Source organism: Gossypium raimondii, chromosome 9 (assembly GCF_025698545.1).
Source record: "Gossypium raimondii isolate GPD5lz chromosome 9, ASM2569854v1, whole genome shotgun sequence".
Taxonomy (NCBI): domain Eukaryota; kingdom Viridiplantae; phylum Streptophyta; class Magnoliopsida; order Malvales; family Malvaceae; genus Gossypium; species Gossypium raimondii.
Genome location: NC_068573.1, coordinates 21,270,830 through 21,293,034, shown reverse-complemented (window position 1 = coordinate 21,293,034; position 22,205 = coordinate 21,270,830). Strand labels below are relative to the sequence as shown.

Below are 22,205 nucleotides of genomic sequence, written 5' to 3'. Positions count from 1 at the left end.
TTCTTTCCTTCTACATCATCTTCTTCAGTTGTTCCAAAGAGGAGAAAGTTGAGGAAAATGCTGCATGGGGCAGTGATTGTGAGGTTTAAAGTCTGGAATTTAAGAATCTGAGGAACTAGTAAGCCTTTCTATCTTTCTGTATTCGTAGATTTAAGAAAGGAGAATAAGAATTTTTGAAATCTCTAGGAAGCTTCTGAATGATACTGAATTATAGGGTTTTTTAAGGTTTGAATACCTTCAGTTTAACTGGTATATTTGGTTTTTGTGCTTAGCTGCCAGGATGATGGAGGCTTTGGCATTTGGAAAAAAACCTAAGCGGACGAGGACGAAGGATTTAAGGTGAGTTTCTGTACTCTACTTTGGGTGATTGATGATGTTGTGCTACTTTTATAATTTGTGTCTGTGTTTGTTCTTAGTTTGCTTAAATCTACGATCATGTATGAATATGGTGAATGAGTATGCTTTGTATGCATAACCTAGTGAAAGTGTGTGTACGCTTGCAAGTATGGTCACTCGATGTCAAATGGTTGTGAATTGACGTATTGATAAATGACATATTGTATGTTATGGTAATAATTAAATGATTTGCGTGGAATGCATGTTTATTATATGCGGAGTACAGAGGGAGTTACCTTGATGGGGTAGATGAAGATAGGAAAAAATTGGCGTAATTAAGGAATGAGCGGATTGTTATGGGATTCAAGGGAGTTTGGCGGCTTCGTGGAACAAATGTCGATTGGTCCTTCGGGGTAACACCATGATAACGATTATCTAATGGTCTTTCGAGATGACACCATAATGATGGTATATAGGTCCTTCAGGGTGACACCGTGTAAACGGTATGTAGGTCTTCTGAGGCGACACCATGTAAACAGTATGTAGGTCTTTCGTGGTGACACCATGTAAATGGTATATAGGTCCTTCGGGGTGTCACCCTGTAAACGATATATAAATCCTACCGGGGGACACCTTGAAAGGGGTTTACTATTTATTCAGAATCAAAAGTCCATGGTTAGCCATGACATGATCTAGTGGTGAATAGGTACACCTCATGGCAAAACCGGAGTCCGCTAGGACAATGAACATGAAGCCTGTCAGGGCATAAAAAAGGAGGTTACTATATGACTCCCGTGGCGAGTAGGTTGACAAGATGATCATGGTGCGTCTGAAAACGCGGGTAAGTGTACTAAATAGAGGATCTGCCAAAATCTGAAGGTAAACAGAACATGTAAAAGCGTCTTAAACGCGATATATGTGAAAGGAAAGGGGTATTTCCTTTGAGGTATTCGTAAATAAGTATGTTCCATTAAAAGTCTGCCAGAATAGATGTAAAACCATTACAAGCTAAGTATTTACAGAGTGAATGATCATATTTGAAATTCTAAGGGGTAATCGATAAAGAGGTAGCCAGAAAAGTGGGTAGTCCACCAAGAAAGCCCAAATTTTTATAGAAAGGAGGGAGGCGTAGTCTCTAGAGTCCTATATGATACAAACAACATTCTTTATAACAACTCTACTTATAAGCTAAAAATTTAAGCGGTATAGAGAGGTGGCTACTATACAAATTTGTGATTTATTTTTAATTTTAAATTAAAACTATATTGTAATAATATTAAATATTGAGATTTAGATAATATCTTTAATAAAATTTACAAATGCAATTCCATTTTAACTATCATCTTTATTTAATAAAATTTAATTAATAAAATATTATTTAAATTTAAACATTTTATTGAAATAATATCTTAACTAAAAATCATGATTTTTTTCTTTCAATTAAGAATAGACTTAATTTTATTAAAATTTGAGGCAATATGATATTATAGAGAACTAGTTTAGTGAATAGTGTACTTCATAGTTTATGATGTTGCTATTAAAGATGAAAATCTATTATAGAAGATAAAAAAAAATATTTCTACAACAAGCTTAGCTATTATAATGAAATTATGTTATAGAAAGTGCTTGTTATAAAAAAGGTTGAAGGTCTACAACATAAGTACAAGAATCCAAAGTTTTTGGAACTAGATTAGTGGTCAAACTGACGGTCTAACCGCTAGTCCAACCGGTTCCCAAATAAAAAAAGTTGTAAAAAATAAAAAATATTAAACTCATTTTCAGAGTCTAACTCTAGGATTCCTTTAAAGCCTTTAATATTCACATGCAATTTTTTGTAAGAACCTTATTTTTTGAATAAAACTGTAAGAGTGCATCTGAATGAAAAATTTTAAAATTTTTAAGATTAGCATTTTCAATTTATTAATTCAAAATGCGAATATTTGTAATTACTTTAGAAAAATATAAGTTATTGTAATGTTACAAATTATAAAATAATTATAAAATAAGAATAAAATTTATAAATAGTTTTAATAAAATTTAAAAATATTCGTTATGGAAATCATGGTATTTGTAAAAAATATAATTTTGTTAATAAAATAAAATTTAAAATATATATTATAATTAAATATAAATAAAATTTGAAGTATAAGTTTTTTTATAGTGAGACTGATCGCCTATGAATGCACTATTGTTTATAAAATTATTGTCACACCCCAAATTTGGCGGATTTGAGAAGAAGATGAATAGATATGAATGATACTTGTTTTGATGGACTTGGGTAGCATAGTTTGTAACCTTCCCAACCTGACCTAGACGTTAGACCTAAATTCAGGAGACTACATGAGCCACTAGGATGACCTAGTAAGGTTATCGGAGCTTTTGAAAACAATTATTTTAAAACATCTATTTAATTTAATAAAAAAACTTAGTTTAAAAGCCATTTTATAATTCCTTAACATTTTAATTATCATCTATCAGCGAAAAAGATGATATTTATTTACGTATTTAATAAAAATCGGGGATACTTTTACACCTGTTGTAAAATTTTTGCTAAGTGTTTATGTTTTGTAACATCCGATATCTGGATTCGATGATTCAGGTTGAGTAAAGGGTGTTATAAAATATAACATCAAAAATATAAAAATTAAGAATGACGGTGTTCGCAAGTGCACGAGTCAAATTCTAATATAGTTTAGTACAACGAAATACCTTGGAAGTATTCCAAGGATCGTACCCAAGGGAAGATGAAGTAAATAATGAAAACACTTTTACAATAACAAGTCTAAGTAGTAGTAATTATTTCCTATATTACAATTAACCATAAAATAGATTAAGAGGAATAAAAAAATAAAAAAAGAAATAAATAACAAGAAATAAACAAATGAACTAAATCGATAAACCAATTAGGAAGATTAACTCGCTTCAGGGTTTTTAACTAACTTCGAATTGTGGTTTTGAGATGGATTAGTAATCGATTAACTAATTATTACCTCCCGACCTTTAATTAACTAATCAATTGGTCGATACTCACTTATCTTCGGACCTCATTTTCTTAACTAGGATAAATTACGATTTACTCGGTTCAACTTATCTCCCAACCTCTTCTAGCCTATGATAACTTATTAGGGTTGTCAAGCCTAACAATTTAAGAACACATAATTTATACCAGCTAATCCCTCTTGGGAAATCCCCAAATCCTCCGTTAATCACATCCCTATCCACTTGTTAATCTCCCCTAAGGGATTTAGCCAATGATGTTATTCATAATCTCAACTTCAATTGAATAAACCATGTGAGAAACACGATCAATTCGGAGAAGAAAAAAGATTTGAATAATCGTGGATTGAGTATCGAATGGGAAACAGAGTAGAAAATCTCTCAATTGGAATAAATAAATCAAATGAATGTAAAGGAAATTAGAAATTGAATACTTAAATTAAATAAATAAGTTCTTTAATCAAAACAGATTCAAGCAGAAAAACAAGAAAGTTATGAAAAGCTGAAAAAGAACTAAAATCTACGTCTAAACTACGAGGATTTTGAAGGCGTCTAGGATAACTTGGATACATTCAACCCCTAATGTTGAGGTATTGGCAGCCCAAATTAGATTTTCGGCACATCCTAGGTCTTCGAATAAGTTTGTTTGTGTGAACGAAAATAACCCCGATAAGTTTGGGAAGCACGTTAGTCTTGTGTTGCACCACACCCCTTGTGTGGCGTGACACAACACCCAAATACTGCCTTGTGGTGTTCATTCTATTCTTTGACGTCTCGGGAAGCTTGTGCCTCACTCAAGCCTTTTTTCTACGTCAATTGGGCCTTTATATCTCCATTCCACACACTCAATTGAACAAATTAACACAACCTAAGACCTGTGTCGGCCTATTGGGTCACAACACCGGCAAAATGTGTTAAAAACACTTATTTTTATTAACTTTTAATCCTAAGGCCTAATTACTAAAAACAAAATTTAAAATTCTAAATTTCTTAGAAAACAAGCTCCTTAGGTGCGGAATTGACCTGAGTTGACTATTACATTTGACGGCAGGTCAAATACCCCACACTTAAGTTTTTGCTTGTCCTACTACCCCAAAAAATGAGAATAAACTAAAACTAAAAACAAGAAATAAACATGTAAAGGAAAAGAAATGTACTTGATTCGGCTTGATACATAAGATTGGGTCGGAGCATCGACACTAGGACGATTTGCCTAAATATATAATTCTAGCTAATTATTTAAACAATTTACGATTATTTACATTTAAACAGATTAGGTCAATAAATTAAAAAGTAAACAAGTTAAAGAAAATTAAATATATTTTTCCATCAAAACGTATATACGAATATAGTATTTATTTTTGCAGAGTATAGTCAGTTTGAATATTTTTTTCTACTCGATTTATTACTTTGAAATTCGATGGTGTTTTTCGTAGCAGTTCGAAGGGTTGGTTTACTTTTGGGCATGTTTCGTTTGCCTTGCTTTTCTTCTTCAGACACATTTGGCATGGTGCTAGAACCCTGTTCAGAGATGTTTTTGCCGGTATTGATCCAGATTTGGATGCTCAAGTGGAATTTGGAGCATTCCAAAAACTTCGAGATCCAACTACAAGAAGACAAGTAGTCTGATGCAAGATTGCTTTGTTATTTTTCACTTCTATCTATGCTTTGAACTATAATGTAGTAATATTTCCTCGATAACCCTTATAATAATTTTTTTAAATTTGTGTCAATACTATAAAGATTTTTCTCGAGCACTTTTTATATGGTTTATACAAGTCATACTGCATCGTTCCAATAAATTTTCTTTTTAATTTGAACATCCTATACTTCTATAAATATAATTTCCTACTAGTATCTACCTTTATCACCAGGGGATGTTTTCTTTCTTTTAGGTGTTTTGGGTGTGTGTTCTTATGCCTAATTACTGAAAATGAAATATAAAATCCTAAATTTACTAGAAAATAAGCTCCTTATATGCGAAATTAACTTGAATTAACTACTACATTTGATGGCAGGTCAAGGACCATGTCTATTAAATCAAACAAAATTATGAGGATTTTTTGTAAAACCACAAATTTTGGTGGAATTTAGAAAAGGAATTTGAGCTGTTGAAATTCCCTCTTAAAATACTCACAAATTTTGAAATTCTCCATTGTATTTACCCAAACAAGTAAATCCATTTTTAAAATTTTGAAAACCTTAATTTAAATGAAATCTCTCCTAAAAATTATTCATCCAAACACACCTACAACTCAAACCCATAAAAGTTTAAAGTAAAAGTCAAATTGTTGGAAAATGTAAAAAAAAAAGATCAAAAGAAAGAAAGAAATACTATAGTTTCTCTCTCTCTCTTCTCTTTATTATCACGCCTCTCTAATCTCTCCCCATATTTTATCTATATCTTTTGTTCAATCTATTTCTCAATCCTCATCCAAAAAATCTTGTTCCTTAACCCTTCTCATTCGCTGCCACTGTTTTAGTTTTTCTTTTTCTTTAACTTATCAGTTTTAAATTTTAATTTCTTTTCCTTTCTAGATCATTGCCATGGATTTTGTATTAAATAGTGCTCGGTAAAGTTGAAAAAAAGTCAAAAAGGAGAAGAGAGGTTCAAAGTCGAGTTCAAAGGTAAAAGCTTTAGCCTTTTTTTTGGCTTTTCTTTTTGCCCTTGTAGTCTTTATTTTTTTAATGTTTGAGTTGGGTAGAACTAAATGATTTTATTCATTTTTCTTTTTTTTTTTGTTTGGTCTAGGAAATTTGGCCTAAAAATAGAAACCAGTTCATTCGGTTCACGATTCATGATTTAGTTGTGGTTCAAAATGGTTCACGGCTCAACCTAATTTTCTTTTTACTTTGGAATGGTATATCAACTAGAACCTAGTGTGATTGCCCAGTCTGGTTTTGATATCAATGCAAGAACCACACAAAAAAATGGTCAGAAGGTCTCAAAAAATCTAATCTAAGTTAGCCTTTTGAAATCTTATGATTAATCTTGAACTTTCTATAATGAATTGCACTACTTTATCAGAATAACCATATCTCGAGCTATGGGCCTCGAAATTAGGTGATTCAAAAACTAATTCAAAATTAACTTAAAGATCTATGATTTAGACACCAATATTATGCCAAAATTTGGTCAAAAGGTCATGAAGATTCCAATTGAAGTTGGCCTTATGGAATCTTGTGAGATTTGTTTTAGATACATAACTTCAATAATTGCTTTCAACCATTTGGTCCTTTATCACTATTCTCTAACTTACAGATTGCACAACTAGTGGGCATAATCCCAAACACAAACACAAGTACATACTAGAAACTCCATAAAGAAAAATGATCAAGGACAAACTCTCTCTATTAGTCAAATGAGTGAATTGACAACTAAGGTTTTCTAGTTGTCATATATTCATGAATTTTCATCTATCTTCTCTTTTCAATCAATATTAGATATTTATAGAGAGCTTATTAGAAAGAGTCCAAGAATGAACTAGCAACTTGGGTGGCAATCCTAACCTTATGATGACTTTTGCGCTACCATTGCTTGCTTTTGCTCGGGCAGCAAGTACCCTTTCCATATGACCAACCACCATTTGACCTTAGTTGGGTTAACTTAAGGCCCACATATGTATTTTGGACTCTTAATTAATTTTAGTTAACTAACATTAATAAACCAATTAAATAATTTACATAAGTTCTATTTTAATTTTGCTAAAGTCATAATAAAATGCTTGCATAACTTTATTTAACTAATTCGACTCCATTCCAAATATTTAGATAATGTGACCTCTTAATTTAGCTCCACTTCATATTCAACATTTAATCCAATAACATAAATATCCAATGTGACTAAATTAACCCTAGATCAAACTAATCATTAAATTGAGAAAACATCTATTATTCTAATGAGTAAATCTAATGAATTGTTCCTCCTTGTTCCATTGTTTATGATTCCATGCAAGTGTTAATATTAAATGTAATCCATTAAGAGTTGTGTTGAGCTAGTGGAAGAATTGATTAGATAGATATAATTAAGGGTAAAATAACATGTCATATGTATGTTACCTTTATAGGATATTTGAGATCCCTTAAGGTTAAATTCGTTTACTTAGTTTATCCATTTTATCTTATGACCACCATTGTATCTTTCGTAATAAAATGAGTAGTACTCCTAGTAATAATGATAAAATAATTTATCTAAAACAAATGACCCTTAGCCTTGTTCTATTTTCATAATCCATCCAATGCCATTGAAAAAATATACATGGTCAAATTGTAATACAGAAAGACAACTTGTATTAGTAGATGAACTTAAACATGTCCTTAGTCTAATCAGAAATGAGAAAACTAATTGAAAGAATAATATTTTGTCTATCAAGTCTAATTGAGGAGATGCTTTATCTTGAGCATTGAAGTGAATGACTCCTAGAAGATAGAGACATAGATATGACTGATTGGATTGATTGTACATCGGACAGGACCCAAGTAGAATAGATTCTGAATCCATTTATGGATTTATTCACTTGTGACATTCATAGTGTGTCAGACCTTAATCCTAAGAGGATGATGAAGTATGTATGCATGATTTGTATACTTTGATGTAAGTAAAAACCTCAGTTCAAATAGTTAAGGAACTGAAAGCTGGTGTGTTATTTATATGACTTTTGTAGTATGTAGCACCATTCATAGTAGTGGAATTCTTAGCCCAAGAAATGGGTAAATGATATCCTCTCATTGGCATTACATGATAGATAAAAAGTAAATGTGGCCACGTGTAATAGCCCGATTTTAGGCTTAGTCGGAACAGTGGTTTCGGGACCACAAATCCGACGAAAAAAAAATGTAATGGCTTGAATTTTCAGAGGTGTCGGAACGGTGATTCGAGATCACTAAATTCGACAAATGGGTAGAAAATATTATTAATTTAGTAAGTATAAGTTAAATATGAAGTTAGGAAAATTTTTGAAATAGTGAATAGTGCACTAGAAATAAATATTAAAATAATTAGAATCGAAATGAGGTATCAAGACCTCGGGATTTTAAACTGAGCCATAAATATTTTATAAATATTTATGGAGTGTTAAAAGTTAGTATTAAAGTTTCGTTAAGAAATTTTAAAGTTCCGATAATTAATTGAACAAAAAGGACTAAATTGTAACAAATGCAAAATTTTGGGAAATGATTAAATAGCTTAAATGATAAAAGGAAGAGGGCTTAAAAAGAAAATAGACCCAAGGTCTATTTGGGCTGGACGGCAGAGGCATGAAATCAGCAAGAAAGTAAGGAGAATTAAGGAAAAATTGGAAAATTGCAAAATTTGCTTAATAAAGTTAGGACCCAAGTGGAATTATCTAGATTTCTCTTCATTTTTCTGAATTCTCATCAGCTAAAACACCATGGAAGGGCTTCTTCAAGCTGGTTCTTCATATTTTTATTACAAGTAAGTTCAATTCTTGACTATTTCTTGAAATTTTTGTATTTTTATGACTTTTACAACTAGGCCCACTTGTTAAATTCATTAGTTTTTGATTTTATGAAAGAAGTTGAAAGTTGATATGAATATGTGCTGGAAGTATATGATGATTTAGCATGAAATTAGAGCTTTAAATTGTTCATATGCTGATTTTATTGAAAGAATTGAATAGAAAGTGAATGTTTGGGACCTAATAGTAAAAGAGTTTGAAGATAGAGTTATATGTGGAAATTCTGAATTTCAACAGTTGTGTAACAACTTATAATGTCTAGTAAAGTACTAATTGAGAAAATTAGATTAATTGAGGGGTTAATTGAGAAAGGACCGAATTGTATAAACTGTGAAATTTGGGGCAAAATGGAAATCAACATTTTGCACTAAAGCAGTTTTGGACAGCAGCAGTAGTGTAACTTTGAAAAAGCACCAAAAATTTTAGAGATTGAATTAGAGGATGAATAAAATATGAAATTAAAGCTTATTGAGTCTAGTTTCTTATAAAAGAAATGATGTGAGCAATGGAATTGTAAATCATGAGATATAATAGATTTTGTGAGACAAGGTCAGAATGAATTCGGGTTCCCCTGTTCTGATTTTGGAAAATCATTAAAAATTGTAAAAAAATGATTATGAGTTATAGTTTATATGGTTAGAATCCTTAATGAGTCTATTTTTAGAAGAAACAAGCTAAAATATCATCCGAATTCTGTACAATGAGATAATTAATTTTTAGTGAAGAGTGGTTGGAACTGTCAGACAGCGAAACAGGGGAAACTTTAAAGAATAAACTGTACTATTTGGCTGAACCAAAAATTATGAAAATTTTATGGTATGAATATATGTGAGTCTAGTTTCAGGGAAAATTAACGGATCTTAATTTGGAGCTCTGTAGCTCCGGATAAAAATAATTTAGTGACTCTGACTCGGATAAACAGCTTTGAATATACATGTTAGTGAATATTGAAATTATGGTTAATGTTGTTTAAGTGTGTTATACACATTAAGGATGTGGAATGGAGAGGAGGAGGAGGAAAATTGGGAAATATATGAATGATTCGTGTATAAATGGTCATATGTTTGATTATAACTCATAAACGATGAAATATGAATGATGCTTATTTTTGTGCATTATTGGTCATGGTTTAAGCTCATGTGTGAAAATAAAGTTTCATAGTATGTGTGCATGGTATATTCAAGATATGATTTGGCATGAAATAATACCATGAATGGTTTATGAATTAACACATGTTGGTAAGCCTGATATATGAATAAATGATCAAATTGAGCTGAACGCCGGATTTGAGTACTTCTGATCAAGTGACAAAGTGATAAGTGGTAGCTTTAGCTACACTTATCTGATCAAGTGACAAGTGGAAAGTGATAAGTGATAGCTTCGGCTACACTTATCTGATCAAGTGACAAGTGAAAAGTGATAAGTGATAGCTTCGGCTATACTTATCTGATCAAGAGACAAAGTGATAAGTGATAGCTTTAGCTACACTTATCTGATCAAGAGACAAAGTGATAAGTGGCTACACTTATCTGATCAAGAGACAAAGTGATAAGTGGCTACACTTATCTGATCAAGAAACAAAGTGATAAGTGGCTACACTTATCTGATCAAGAAACAAAGTGATAGGTGGCTACACTTATCTGATCAGGGACAAGTGATAAGTGATCATACGTAAGACCATAGTTATACTATGGCAAAGTGAAAGTGAAGTACTCAATTTTCCGTGACTGCTCCCTAATTTGATTAAGGATGGTAAGTGACAAATGGGCCCAAAAGAATTAAAGTAAATAGATAAGTGGTAGTGTATTTATATCGAGACGATGTTGTTATTCAAACTAAAGTGATATTTTCATTGCTAAATTGAGAATTTCATAAATGTGTTATTGAATGGTATAATCAATAAACATTGAGTTAAATGGTAAATACGTATTAGTTTTGAATTTGATGTCATTGAATTGTACGTGAATTAAATGGAAATTTCTAGTGATATGATTTAAATTATGAGCATGAGAAATTGCGAATTGAATGAAATGGAAATGAAGCATTAAATTGCATGAGTATGTATCGGGTCTCACAGGCCCTAATTATTATGATTATAATATTTTGAGGATATATTGTGAAAAGTTATAGAAACATGTTAATTATTTTGAAAATTTTAATTTTGATGAAATTTCATAACTCGGTTAAATACGTTTACAAGTGTAGGTGTTTTGGTAATGCCTCGTACCCTATTCCGGTGTTGGATACGGGTAAGGGGTGTTACACCACGAGTCGTTTGTCTTTGTGATAAATGACTTAATTACTATTTGATGATAATTGAATTTTTATGAATGAAGATGTAATGGTTACCATAAGATAAAATATGATGATATTGGGAGACTAGATTTATCCCAAAAAGATTAAGGATATTGTATGACAGGTTATTGGATGAGCACTGATCGAGTAACTTTCGTAATGGCATGTACTTGGGGAGAACTTAGTTACGATACTATAGTGAAATTTTATATAACAGGTTTTTTTGGCAAATTTAGGAGAATCGAAATGCATCCAAGACTGATTAAGACGATGCAAACTCGACTTGGCCAACCAACAAAAGACTGATGATGATGGCCGACGGTGGAGGTGGCTAGTGGTTGTCCAATGGTGGCTAGTGGAGGTCCAACGGTGGTCAACGGTGGATGATTGGAGGTGATCAATAGTGACCCAATGGCGGTCTGACCACAATTACGATAACTTTGACTGTGGTGGCAACAAAAACCGTAGTGGTGGCATCGATTCAATAGTGGATCCCGTCGATGTTTTTCAGTCATTTGGATATTTGAATGTCTTCTAAAAGACCCAAAGTATGCTTTGGGGTAATAGTTGTAATTTTTATTATCTATTTTTCTAGGATAGGGTTATGAAAACTTTGGTTGTTCGAAGTCATTTTAATTTTATGCTTTTTTGTGATAACATGATGATATTTAAATTAATTGCAAAATGTGTTTATGCATATGTATGATAACCATGCCATATAGTTTAGGAAAAGTATGCCACATGTACTTCTCAGGCATTTATTAATCATTCATGATTGAAACTAAAATTAAAACCTTGCATGTTTTTAAAATATTGAGTGTGTGAATGTCCTTAAAGAAGACTTACATCCTCCATCAATGGTCTCTTGTGATGGCATGACAATTTACCTACCACACGATAGTATTTCAATGTGGATTTCACTGGGGAGATTTCCTTTAAAGAGATAACTATCATATAATAGCATATGATAGTTTGTCGGTCCTAAGGTAAGTATTATCACGTGGAATTCATTGAAGGAGTTATTCCCTTTTATAGAGGATAACTAGTCAGACATGTTGCTCGATGATATTATCCCACAATGACTCATTTGTGGTACCTGATGTGACAGGTGTTGAGTTGATGGTCATACACTCAAGATCTTCTAGTTAACTTCCCACGAAGCACTACTTAAGTTAGAATGATGGTCAAACATTAAACAGTTATGAGTTTGTGTGAATATTGATCTGTCACAATTCGTTGTGGCAAATTAGAGTCTTTTCAACACTTAACAAGCTTGCTTTCTAGCTACTTTATATGTTTTTATTACGTTTTCATTTTTTTATTGTAATGACCCGAAAGTCATTGATGTCGAAAATGGTGGTTTTCGAATTTTGTTTTCTGATGATAGAGTCACTATAAATTATTTATTAATATTTACGAGGGTATTATAGTATTTAACTGAAGTTTGGTCTAATAATTTTTGTTATTTGGAAAGTTAGACAAGATACATGTGTATCAGTTATAAAGTTAGTGGTTTTGCAAATTAAGGTATTGGGACCTTTTTTCTGAAAATCAGACTCGTAAATATTTTTATTAAATATTTACCAAGTTATATAAGATGTGAATTAAATTTCAGTTAGGTAATTTTAATAGTGGACGGTAGTATATTAGTTATAATTGATGAAATATTAATAAAATAATAAATAAAACAAAACCATTAATAATAAAAATAAAGTTAGTGGAAACAAACAAGCATTTCATCCACCTTTCATGCAAAAACCAATTCTAAATGAGAAAGAAGAGTGAACGTTTGGCTTTGAAGTTTTTGAATTTCAGGCTTCAATTTGGTCAGTTTAATTTAGTTCTTTTCTTGTAATTTTTATTTTTTCGAAATCTTGGAAGCTTAAGCTAGTCGACTCATGTTGTAATTTTTGGTACGGTTTAAGTTTGAGGATGTTACCATTGTTGAATAATTGAAGTTCGGTATATTATTTTGATAGTTTTTAAGTTTAGTATTGAACGAGGACTAAATTATAATGTCAATTGATGATTTTGTACAATAGGGATTAAATTGCATAAATTTTAAAATTTTTGGTATAAATGAAAAATAGGAAGTTAAATTAGGCCTAGAGTGAAATCAAAATGAAAATTTGAGTATTTATTTGAAAGTTATGTTAGTCCCGATTTTAGGGACTAAATTGAATAAAAGGAAAGAATAATATAAATTAGCAATTGAATGTGAAAATGATTATGTATTGATGATTTGGTGTATTTATGTTATTTCATAGCTAATACCGACTCGAATTCCTCAAAACAGAAAAGAAAAGATATTTAGTCCTTCTATAGCTAGTGCATGTGCCACCATGTCTTCCATTCTTGGAGTGTGTTTAAATCAACATATCTGAAAACCCTTTTTCAATTGTTGAATGTCCTTTATGTATGCACATATTTTCGATTTGTCCACCCCATTATTCTGACTCTTCTTGATTACTGAAAAAGCATCACCTTCAACCTCCATAGTCGATAGATCCATTTCCAAACCCATTTCAACCGCTTGAGCACATGCGACAGCTTCCACTGCAAAACGCCAATGGTACATTCCTGTTTAGCACCGTTTTAGATCCTAGAACCCCTCTATTTGAATCCCTTATCAAAATATCTGAACAAGATGTGTTTTCTTGTTTGCTAAATGCAACAAAAAAATTAATTTAGAGATTCGACCTCTCCTATACTTTCCATTGCTCAATCTCTAGTCCTCTTGCATGTAACATTTCCCCTATCCCATCCAGTTATTGTATATAACTCATAATGAAATCTGTTATTACTCGTCTTGGTGTTTGTTTTCCTTCATACAACATCTTATTTCTTTTTGTCCAGATTACCCACAAGGCACAATAAAAGATGTGACATTGATTTATTGAATTGTTTTCAAAAATCCAGGTTAGCCACTCCATGCACTTTGAATTTGTTACCGATGGTGGCCAAACAAAATTCAAATTCTGTCAGATTTCCTTTGTTACAAGACAATCACGAAAAACGTGCTCTCTATTCTCCACTTCACCTGTACATCTGGGGCATACTGTAGTTCCAGCTAATCTCTAACAATGTAGATTACTCAAAGTAGAAAATTCATGGAAATTCTCCATATTGTAATTTTTAGTTTAGGAAGTAAATCTAAATTCCAAATTTTTTTTGTAAAGTGCCGTGCAAGTGTTTTGATTGAAATTAGTAGTGGGGTCTATGATGCCTTTCAAAAGTAGCTTGTAACTCCGCACAGAGTACTCCCCTGATGCTTCCCCTCTCCATACCATAAAATCATCATATGGCTCATTTGCTAGTGGAATTCATAAAATCCTGTTTGCATCACTTTCACTGAAGGTATTATTCACTACATCTATTTTCCATACGCTAGAGTTATCATCTATCAGATCCACAACCACTCTAATGCCTAAATCATTGACATTATTTTGTATATTGTAGTTTACTGCCCCTGGAACGCTCGAAGCATCCAGGACTGAAATTTCCACTCTAGTCCCAATCCTCTAGCATAGCCCATCCTGTAACAAGCTTCTGGCTGCACATACACTTTTCCAAGTATAAGAAGGTATATTCCCCAATCTGGCACTTAAAAAATCAGTATCCGGGTAATATTTAGCTTTTAAAGTACGAGCTAACAACAAATTCGAATAATTAATTAATCGCCAACCCTGTTTTGCAAGTAAAGCTAAATTGAATTTTGTTAAACTTCTAAACCTAGACCACCATTCTCTTTTAATTTGCATAACCATTTCCACTCGCACCAATGAATCCCTCATTTTCTATGTCCTTTTTGCCACCAAAATTTGGCCATTATATTCTCAAATTCCTCACATAGTGACTTCGGTAGCAGAAAGAAAGCCATTGAATATATTGGTATAGCTCGAAAAATAACTTTAATGAATGACTGTTTTCCCCCTTGCGATAACTATCTAGTACTCTAACTATCAATCATTTTCTTGATATGATCCTCTAATACCTGAAATGAGAATCTCTTCTTTTTTCCTACCATATTCGGCAAACCCAAATACTTCTCTGGATCTGTTGAACTCTTAGCATTCATGATTTGCAATACTACTCCCTTGCCCTGTCAGAAGTATTTGAATTATAAAACACAGTTGACTTCTCATAGTTAATACTCTGCCCAGAACATACTTTATATTCCCTGAGTGTATCTTTCAGAATATGAGCCCCCTTTTAGTAGCCTCTCCAAATAAAATGCAATCATCAACAAACATTAAATGAGAGACTTGAGGTCCTATTGAACTTACTTTATAGCCCCTTTTATCAAATCATCCTTCATATCTAATCTCATAAGGGACGAAAGCCCTTCACTGCATATTAGAAAAAAGAAAAGGGCTTAATAGATCTTCCAGCCATAGGCCTCTAGTAGGTCTAAAAATCTCTCTAGCTTTCCCATTAACGACAACTGAATACGAGACAGTAGGTATGCATCGCATAATGAGCTCCACCCAAGAATTAGCAAAACCTATTCGTAGCATCATTCTCCTTAAAAACGACCATTCAACTAGACCATACGCTTTACTCATGTCCAATTCCAATGCCATAAAGCTTTTACTTCCTGTTTGTTCTGCCTAAAATTGTGCAGAATTTCATAAGCCAAATTCTGGCAAAAAAAAAAACAGGAAGTAAAATCATGTGGATGAAGAATTATTCCATGGCAAACCTTGGTTCCTTCCTAGACGTCTCCATAAATTCCAAGTACCCTCTCTATTTTGCACATCTAGGGCTCCATAAAAACCCGTCATTCTCCACTTTGGGCTTGCCTCATCTTCTTGAATCACTACATCCACATGATTTTTTGAATAATTTTGTACTTACACCATGTAATTTTCCTTCTATGTAAGATAGAGTCCCCCTCATGTCCTCTTAGCTTGAACATCAATTCCATTATGAAAACCACATCTTCTATGTACTTTTCCATTCGCGTACCATTTAATTTTGTCTCTATAAAGAAGACCAATTGGGGATTTTAAACCTTCAGCATGTGCCAAAGTCTCCTAGTAGCCCGTAGATTCCCCAAACCACGAACATTCTGACATAATATTTTCATTGTGACCGGTCGGCTTGCCCCTTGGCAGTTGCCGATAAAAATTGAACTCGAGCTATAGATTGCTCATCATTGGACACTAGTAAATCTACTATATTGGAAACGCTAGGATCCAAACTATCTATATCGGGTCTCTTCTTTCCATCCTCGCTCTCAATCTAGCTTTCCTCCAAATCATGCGCCATGTCCGTCTGGCCCAATCCTTTTAAAGATTCCCCATAATTTATGCAATCGCTACTCATGACTCATTCTAAATTAAATCCCAATATAGGATTGATCGTCATCCCTGATTCTCTCTTTATCCTATCCCTTAAATTTTTCCATAAATTAGGTTGCCCCTGATTCATTTCCTACAACTCCCCATCTCATTCCTCCCTTAGCCACACACTATTCATGGCAGCGACTCTCATTGGCTGTGCCTTCAAAGATAAATCCTATCCAAATTCTGCAGCTTCTACACCTTTTTTAAATCTAACCTGGTAGAAAGAATCATTATGGCCTAAGCAACCATATAAAAAACAGAATAATGTCAATCTCTCATACTTAAAAATTTACATAAGTACACTTCCTAGGAGAGATCATGATTTTCTTCCTCCGCTTCAAAGGGCATCTAACATGTAATTGAACCCGAACACGTAAATAAATTTTCATTCCCCTACTCAGTTGTTTCATATCATATTCCAAGAATCTACCAATAAATTTCCAAGTCGTTTCATTACATTCTCTGAAAAAAACCTCGGCGGTAGATCATGCACTTGAACCCAGAATGATGAGAAAATTAAAGACACTTGCATAAGGTCTTTGTTCTCCTCGAGTCGATGCATAATTAATAAATGATTATTAAAAGTCCACAGAGCCTCATTTATCACTCGTTCAATGTCCATCTTATAAAAAAACTTAAACAAATATCTCATTTCCCTCAAATTTGAGATCTAAACACCCCCTAAAGGGAGCCAAAGGTTCGCCTTCTTACTCTTCATTGCTGGAAAATAGACTATGCTTGTTGTAAGGAAACAATGCAATAACATCACCTCTTCTTTCCCATCTAACTTCAACCCCTCCATCTCATTCTCCATGACTATCACCTTACACCACCCGAACACCAAAATAAACCCCGGCAGAAGAAAATAACCGACTGACTACTCAAAACAAAACACAACAAAAAAAAACAAAGAACACAAAAAGTCAGAGACGTGCTACCAGGAGCATACCAAAGAGAGAGCAAACCTTAATATTATGTATTATAACCGCAATTTTGTTTTGTTTAATAAAATTAAAAACATTTTAATGTTAGAATAAGTATCAAGAATATGTTTAAAGTTAAATATCAAATAAAATAAAATTCAGTATCCACTGATAATATAAGATTGTCTTGGATTCTTTTAGATTTTTTATTCTTCCAAAAAGAAAAATAAATTATGCGCTATACACTATTACACCGCTGAGGTAAAAACTTATTCTCCACTAAGTAGCGAATGTTATTCATTTATTTATTCATAAAAAGCGTAAATAATAAAAAATATTTCGTTCTTCTCTCTTAAAGGAAATTATATTGATACCTTCTTCTCATTATTTATTATTATAAATTTTTTTTTTGCATGAATCCAAACCCTAACATTGATTTCTCTCACCTTTGTTTTCTTTTATTTTTACAAAAATCAACAAAGTTCTTCGAACGGCAACTATCCATGGACGCGCGTCGTATGTCACGAGCCGTCCCCAGAGTCCGCCAAGTCGGCTTCTTCACTCCTAACACGCCGGCTCAGCAGCCTCAGCCGCAATCAGCCGCTCCAAGCTCCGAATCGCCTCCACTCTCTGATTCTCCTGCCAGCAACTCCCTCTCTCCCGTCATGATACCGCCGCCGCGTCACCTCTCCGACAACCTTGGCGGACGCACCGCCGCTGTGCCCGTTCCTGGACGGGAAATCTCTGGAGAGCTTCCTACCGTTGGAAGTTACAACCCTTCGGAGTCAGTGTTGTGGTTGGATTCACCGCCTCGTAGTCGAATTGGTGACGAAGAGCTCTCGGAGGGGGCAGAGTCGTCGTTGGGATGGTATCGGAGGAGTGATTCAGCAAAATTTGCCTCAAGTCTTCCCAGTGGCGGTTTCAATTTGTCTACAGCGAAGCATCCGGAAAGTGTTGCTGCAGTGGAAGCTAAGAATCCATTACCTGGTAAATATAATAACTTTTTGAATACAATAAACGACTTTCAAAGTATTTGGATTAAATGAAACTTTGCTGCAGAACAAAGTGAAGTGCAAAAGGAGCAAGCATCAAGTTCAAAGCCTCTAAAAGCGAAAACAACAAAAGCTGAGAGACGTGCCTTGCAGGAGTCTCAACGGGCTGCTAAAGCTGCTTCTAGAGGTTCGAAACAGTAATATTTTCTTTCTTTTAGTGGGAACATTAAGAGGATTTGAAAACAGGTTTAAGGGATGATGATTAAGCACATGTTGCAATCAGTTGCAAGCATCCCCCTTTACTTAAAGAAAATAGGTTCTTAATCTGATTGAAATAGAAATACCTTTTATGAAGTGAGTTCATCACCAAACTCAAGCTTTACATGTGATTTAATCTAATGAGCCAAGTCATCTAATTTCTAGTTTATAGTTTCTACCCATATGACGTTCAAATTTTTGAATAGCTTGTTGAAGTCTGTTAGCATTTCCTTAGTATTTGTTTCTTTGACTCCCTGTGAATAACATAGCAATGGCATTTTAGATTTTGATGAAACATTAGTGTTGTTTGATTCTTTTTTATTTAATCTTGTTCTGACCAATTGAACTTGGTTTTCTAATGGTATATAATTTGTTAGCTTTTCCTTTTGGCACTAACGTTTCTAATTTTAATTTTATAGCTGAGGCAAATAAATCTGGTACACCTGGGGGAGCACCTTCTTCTAAACCCATGAAGCAGCCACCACAAAAGAAAGATGGCCCTCCAGTTGCATCTTCAATTGCAGCTTCTGAAAGAATAGGAGTTGATCGGTCAGTGGAGAAAGAGAGGAAGAAAGATCTTCCTCCTCCACGTAAGCAATTTGATGATGAGAGTCGTGGGGGTAGGGCTAAAAGGCGATCTGTGTTGAATCAACCTGAAGCTAGGAATAGAGTTGAACTCTTTCGCCATCTGCCTCCACACAAAAATGGAACTCAGCTTCCTTCTTTGGAGTCGAAATTTTTTGAACTTCATGAGAAGCATCCTGCTGTGTACAAGGTACTCTCTTAAGTAGTCTGCTCTGATTAGTTAACAGTTGACCTTATTTGTCTTTTTCCTATCTGATTAACTGTATTTTAGGTGGGTAACTCCTTTCAAGTCAGTTGAGAAAAAGGAAAAATAAGAGGGGAAGGGGGTGGGGGTAGACTTGGATGTGTCCCCCCTTTTAAAAATTCATGAAAACTAAATATCCAGGACAGCGATCCTCAACCATGCAAATGTATAGTCGAGAATGCTACATTAACCTCTTATTTGTCAGCTTCCTGAACTCGCATCTTTTTTGTTGTTTTTCCTCAAAGTTTTAAAGATTATCTTGACTCAAATTTTCTATAACTTTGGTGTACTAGTTGGTGTGAGGATGTATTGTGGGAAGTGGAATCAGAATGAACAGGGTAATTATTGCATGGTGCATGAATTACTCAGATGTCTATTTATTTGAAAAGTAGATAAAGCATATTTTTCTTATCTTTTAATTTAATGACAGAGAAATGAGTTCCTTGCAATGTTGTGTTGTATGAAATTGTCAGGTTGGATTGCAGTATTTGGCTGGAGATTTGTCAGGAGGAAATGCACGTTGTATTGCAATGCTGCAGGCATTTCAGGAGGCTATCAGAGACTATTCCACACCACCTGAAAAAACCCTCACCAGAGATTTAACTTCCAAAATTGGTGGTTTTGTTTCTTTTCTGATTGAATGCCGCCCACTTTCTATGAGTATGGGAAATGCAATCAGGTTTCTGAAGAGTCGTATTGCCAGGTTACCACTAACTCTCTCTGAATCAGAAGCAAAAACAACCCTTTGTTCTGACATTGATCGTTTCATAAATGAGAAGATAGTGCTTGCTGATAAGGTGATACTTAGACATGCTGCTACAAAAATCAGAGATGGCGATGTTCTTCTGACATATGGATCATCATGTGTTGTTGAAATGATTCTTTTGTATGCCCATGAGCTTGGGAAACAGTTTCGTGTTGTGGTGGTAGACTCGCATCCGATGCTTGAAGGCCAAAAGCTACTTCGTAGGCTGGTGGTAAAGGGACTTAGTTGTACTTATACTCAATTAAATGCTATTTCTTATGTCATGCACAAAGTCACTCGAGTTTTTCTTGGGGCTTCCTCTATATTTTCTAATGGGACTGTATATTCGACGGTTGGAACTGCATCTGTTGCTATGGTTGCTCATGCATTCCGTGTTCCAGTTTTGGTCTGCTGTGAAGCATATAAATTTCATGAAAGGGTGCAACTTGATTCAATCTGCTTTAATGAGTTAGGTATGTCGGTGTTTTATACAATCCCCTCCCCCAACCCCCCCCCCCCCAAAAAAAAAAAAGAAAAAAAAGAGGCAGACAACTTACACCTTCCTTCTGGAATGCCTTGCAGGTGATCCAGATGCCATATCAAAGGTCCCAGGAAGAGTGGATGTGAATTATTTGGATAACTTGACTGATAAACAGAAGGAAAACCTTGAACTTCTTAATTTAAAGTAAGCTTTTAGATGTCTCATGTCCAAAGAAAGGAACTATTTGATTTAATAATCTCTAAATGATTCTGAATCCTCTTACCTTGGTGTGAATCACAACAGATATGATGCCACTCCTTCAGATTACATCTCAGTGATTGTCACAGATTATGGCATGGTAAGTGTTATCCTTAAATCTTTCATCTCTTTGGTGGAGATTTTTGCATCAGGGTGTATTCTTGCCTCAAATCCAATGAATACCCAAGTCCAATGTATTTGGCCTGTGTTTATTGTCTATACTTTCTTTATCATTTGCTCCTCTTTTTTGGGAGGATTAAATGTTTTAGATGCTGAATCTTGCTTGAAGTTACTTGCATTAGCAAATTTTGACTCATTATATTGCTTGTGCCACAGATCCCTCCCACAAGTGTGCCTGTCATTGTGCGTGAGTATCGGAAGGAGTACTTGTTGATATAGAGTTCTCAGATGTTTTTGCCGAAGTAAAGCTCTTAACATAGATTCATAAATGGATTCATTTTCGGGAAGACGGATCTATGATTTATGCTACTTTAGTCACTTAGTTTAGTACCTTTCTTGTTCATTCTTTACATCAAAATCATAATTTTATGCCATTGTCAAATTAACTCAATTCTTTAAAAGCCTACTGTATCTGTAATGGTAATTTTGGCGTTTGTCGTGTTGGATGATAAAAAAAAATTCCATGTATATGCAATGCTTGATTGCAAGTTAGATTGTTGATTATAGAGTTTTAGGAGGAGATAAAAAATGAGTTGCGTGCTGTATATACATAAATTCAACCACTTCTTAGAGTCATACTTCTAGAAAACAGTAACTTGAAAATAATAATGGAAATAACAAAGTACTCTAATCAAAAGTACAGGGGAATAAATAGTTATGCTCGACACGCCCCCTCAAGAGAGGTAGCGATGAGAGTGGCTTGCAAATGCATTTGCAAGGTGGTTAGTAGAGTAATTATGTTTGATAACTTGATGCGCTTGTACTTTGTAACACGCGGCACGCAACATGCTTCCTTCTGTTGTGAAAGAATGGATTGTGACAACGATATGACATATCAACGTTGTCAGAATAAACCATTCGAGTTGTAGGAATTGTTACATATAGTAAATTTTTTATCCAAACGAGTTCGGCTAAGCAAGGATTTTTTTTTTTTTTGACTAGACTCAGAGGAGGCTCTGTCATTAGGATCCCCTGCCCAATCAGCGTAGACATATATATGAAGACTCATGTTATTGGTGCACTAAATCTGAAGCCCATACTGCGTAGTTCGTTCGAGGTACCGGAACACCTTTTTAACAACCTTCC

The 22,205-nt window shown here is 33.9% G+C and overlaps 1 protein-coding gene across 2 annotated transcripts; it reads left to right on the top strand.

Annotated features, from left to right (window-relative positions):
- The first annotated feature begins 17,723 nt into the window (after positions 1-17,723).
- LOC105798705 (uncharacterized) lies at positions 17,724-21,611 on the top strand. Of its 2 annotated transcripts, XM_012628877.2 has the most exons (7): positions 17,724-18,363; positions 18,436-18,555; positions 19,046-19,401; positions 19,929-20,673; positions 20,783-20,885; positions 20,985-21,039; positions 21,276-21,611. In XM_012628877.2, exons 1-7 carry the CDS (start codon positions 17,790-17,792, stop codon positions 21,336-21,338), a joined length of 2,016 nt encoding a protein of 671 aa, XP_012484331.1. In that variant the 5' UTR covers positions 17,724-17,789; the 3' UTR covers positions 21,339-21,611. The 2 variants fall into 2 exon arrangements, with proteins under 2 accessions (XP_012484331.1, XP_052477291.1); XM_052621331.1 differs by lacking the exons at positions 17,724-18,363; positions 18,436-18,555; positions 19,046-19,401 and adding an exon at positions 19,531-19,793.
- Positions 21,612-22,205: the final 594 nt, after the last annotated feature.

Bases quoted from the DNA above. Each gene is read 5' to 3' on its own strand.
- LOC105798705 (XM_012628877.2), top strand. From the start codon at position 17,790: ATGAATCCAAACCCTAACATTGATTTCTCTCACCTTTGTTTTCTTTTA. The intron at 19,402-19,928 runs GTACTCTCTTAA...TGAAATTGTCAG, and splicing joins AGCATCCTGCTGTGTACAAG to GTTGGATTGCAGTATTTGGC. The intron at 21,040-21,275 runs GTAAGTGTTATC...CTTGTGCCACAG, and splicing joins TTGTCACAGATTATGGCATG to ATCCCTCCCACAAGTGTGCC.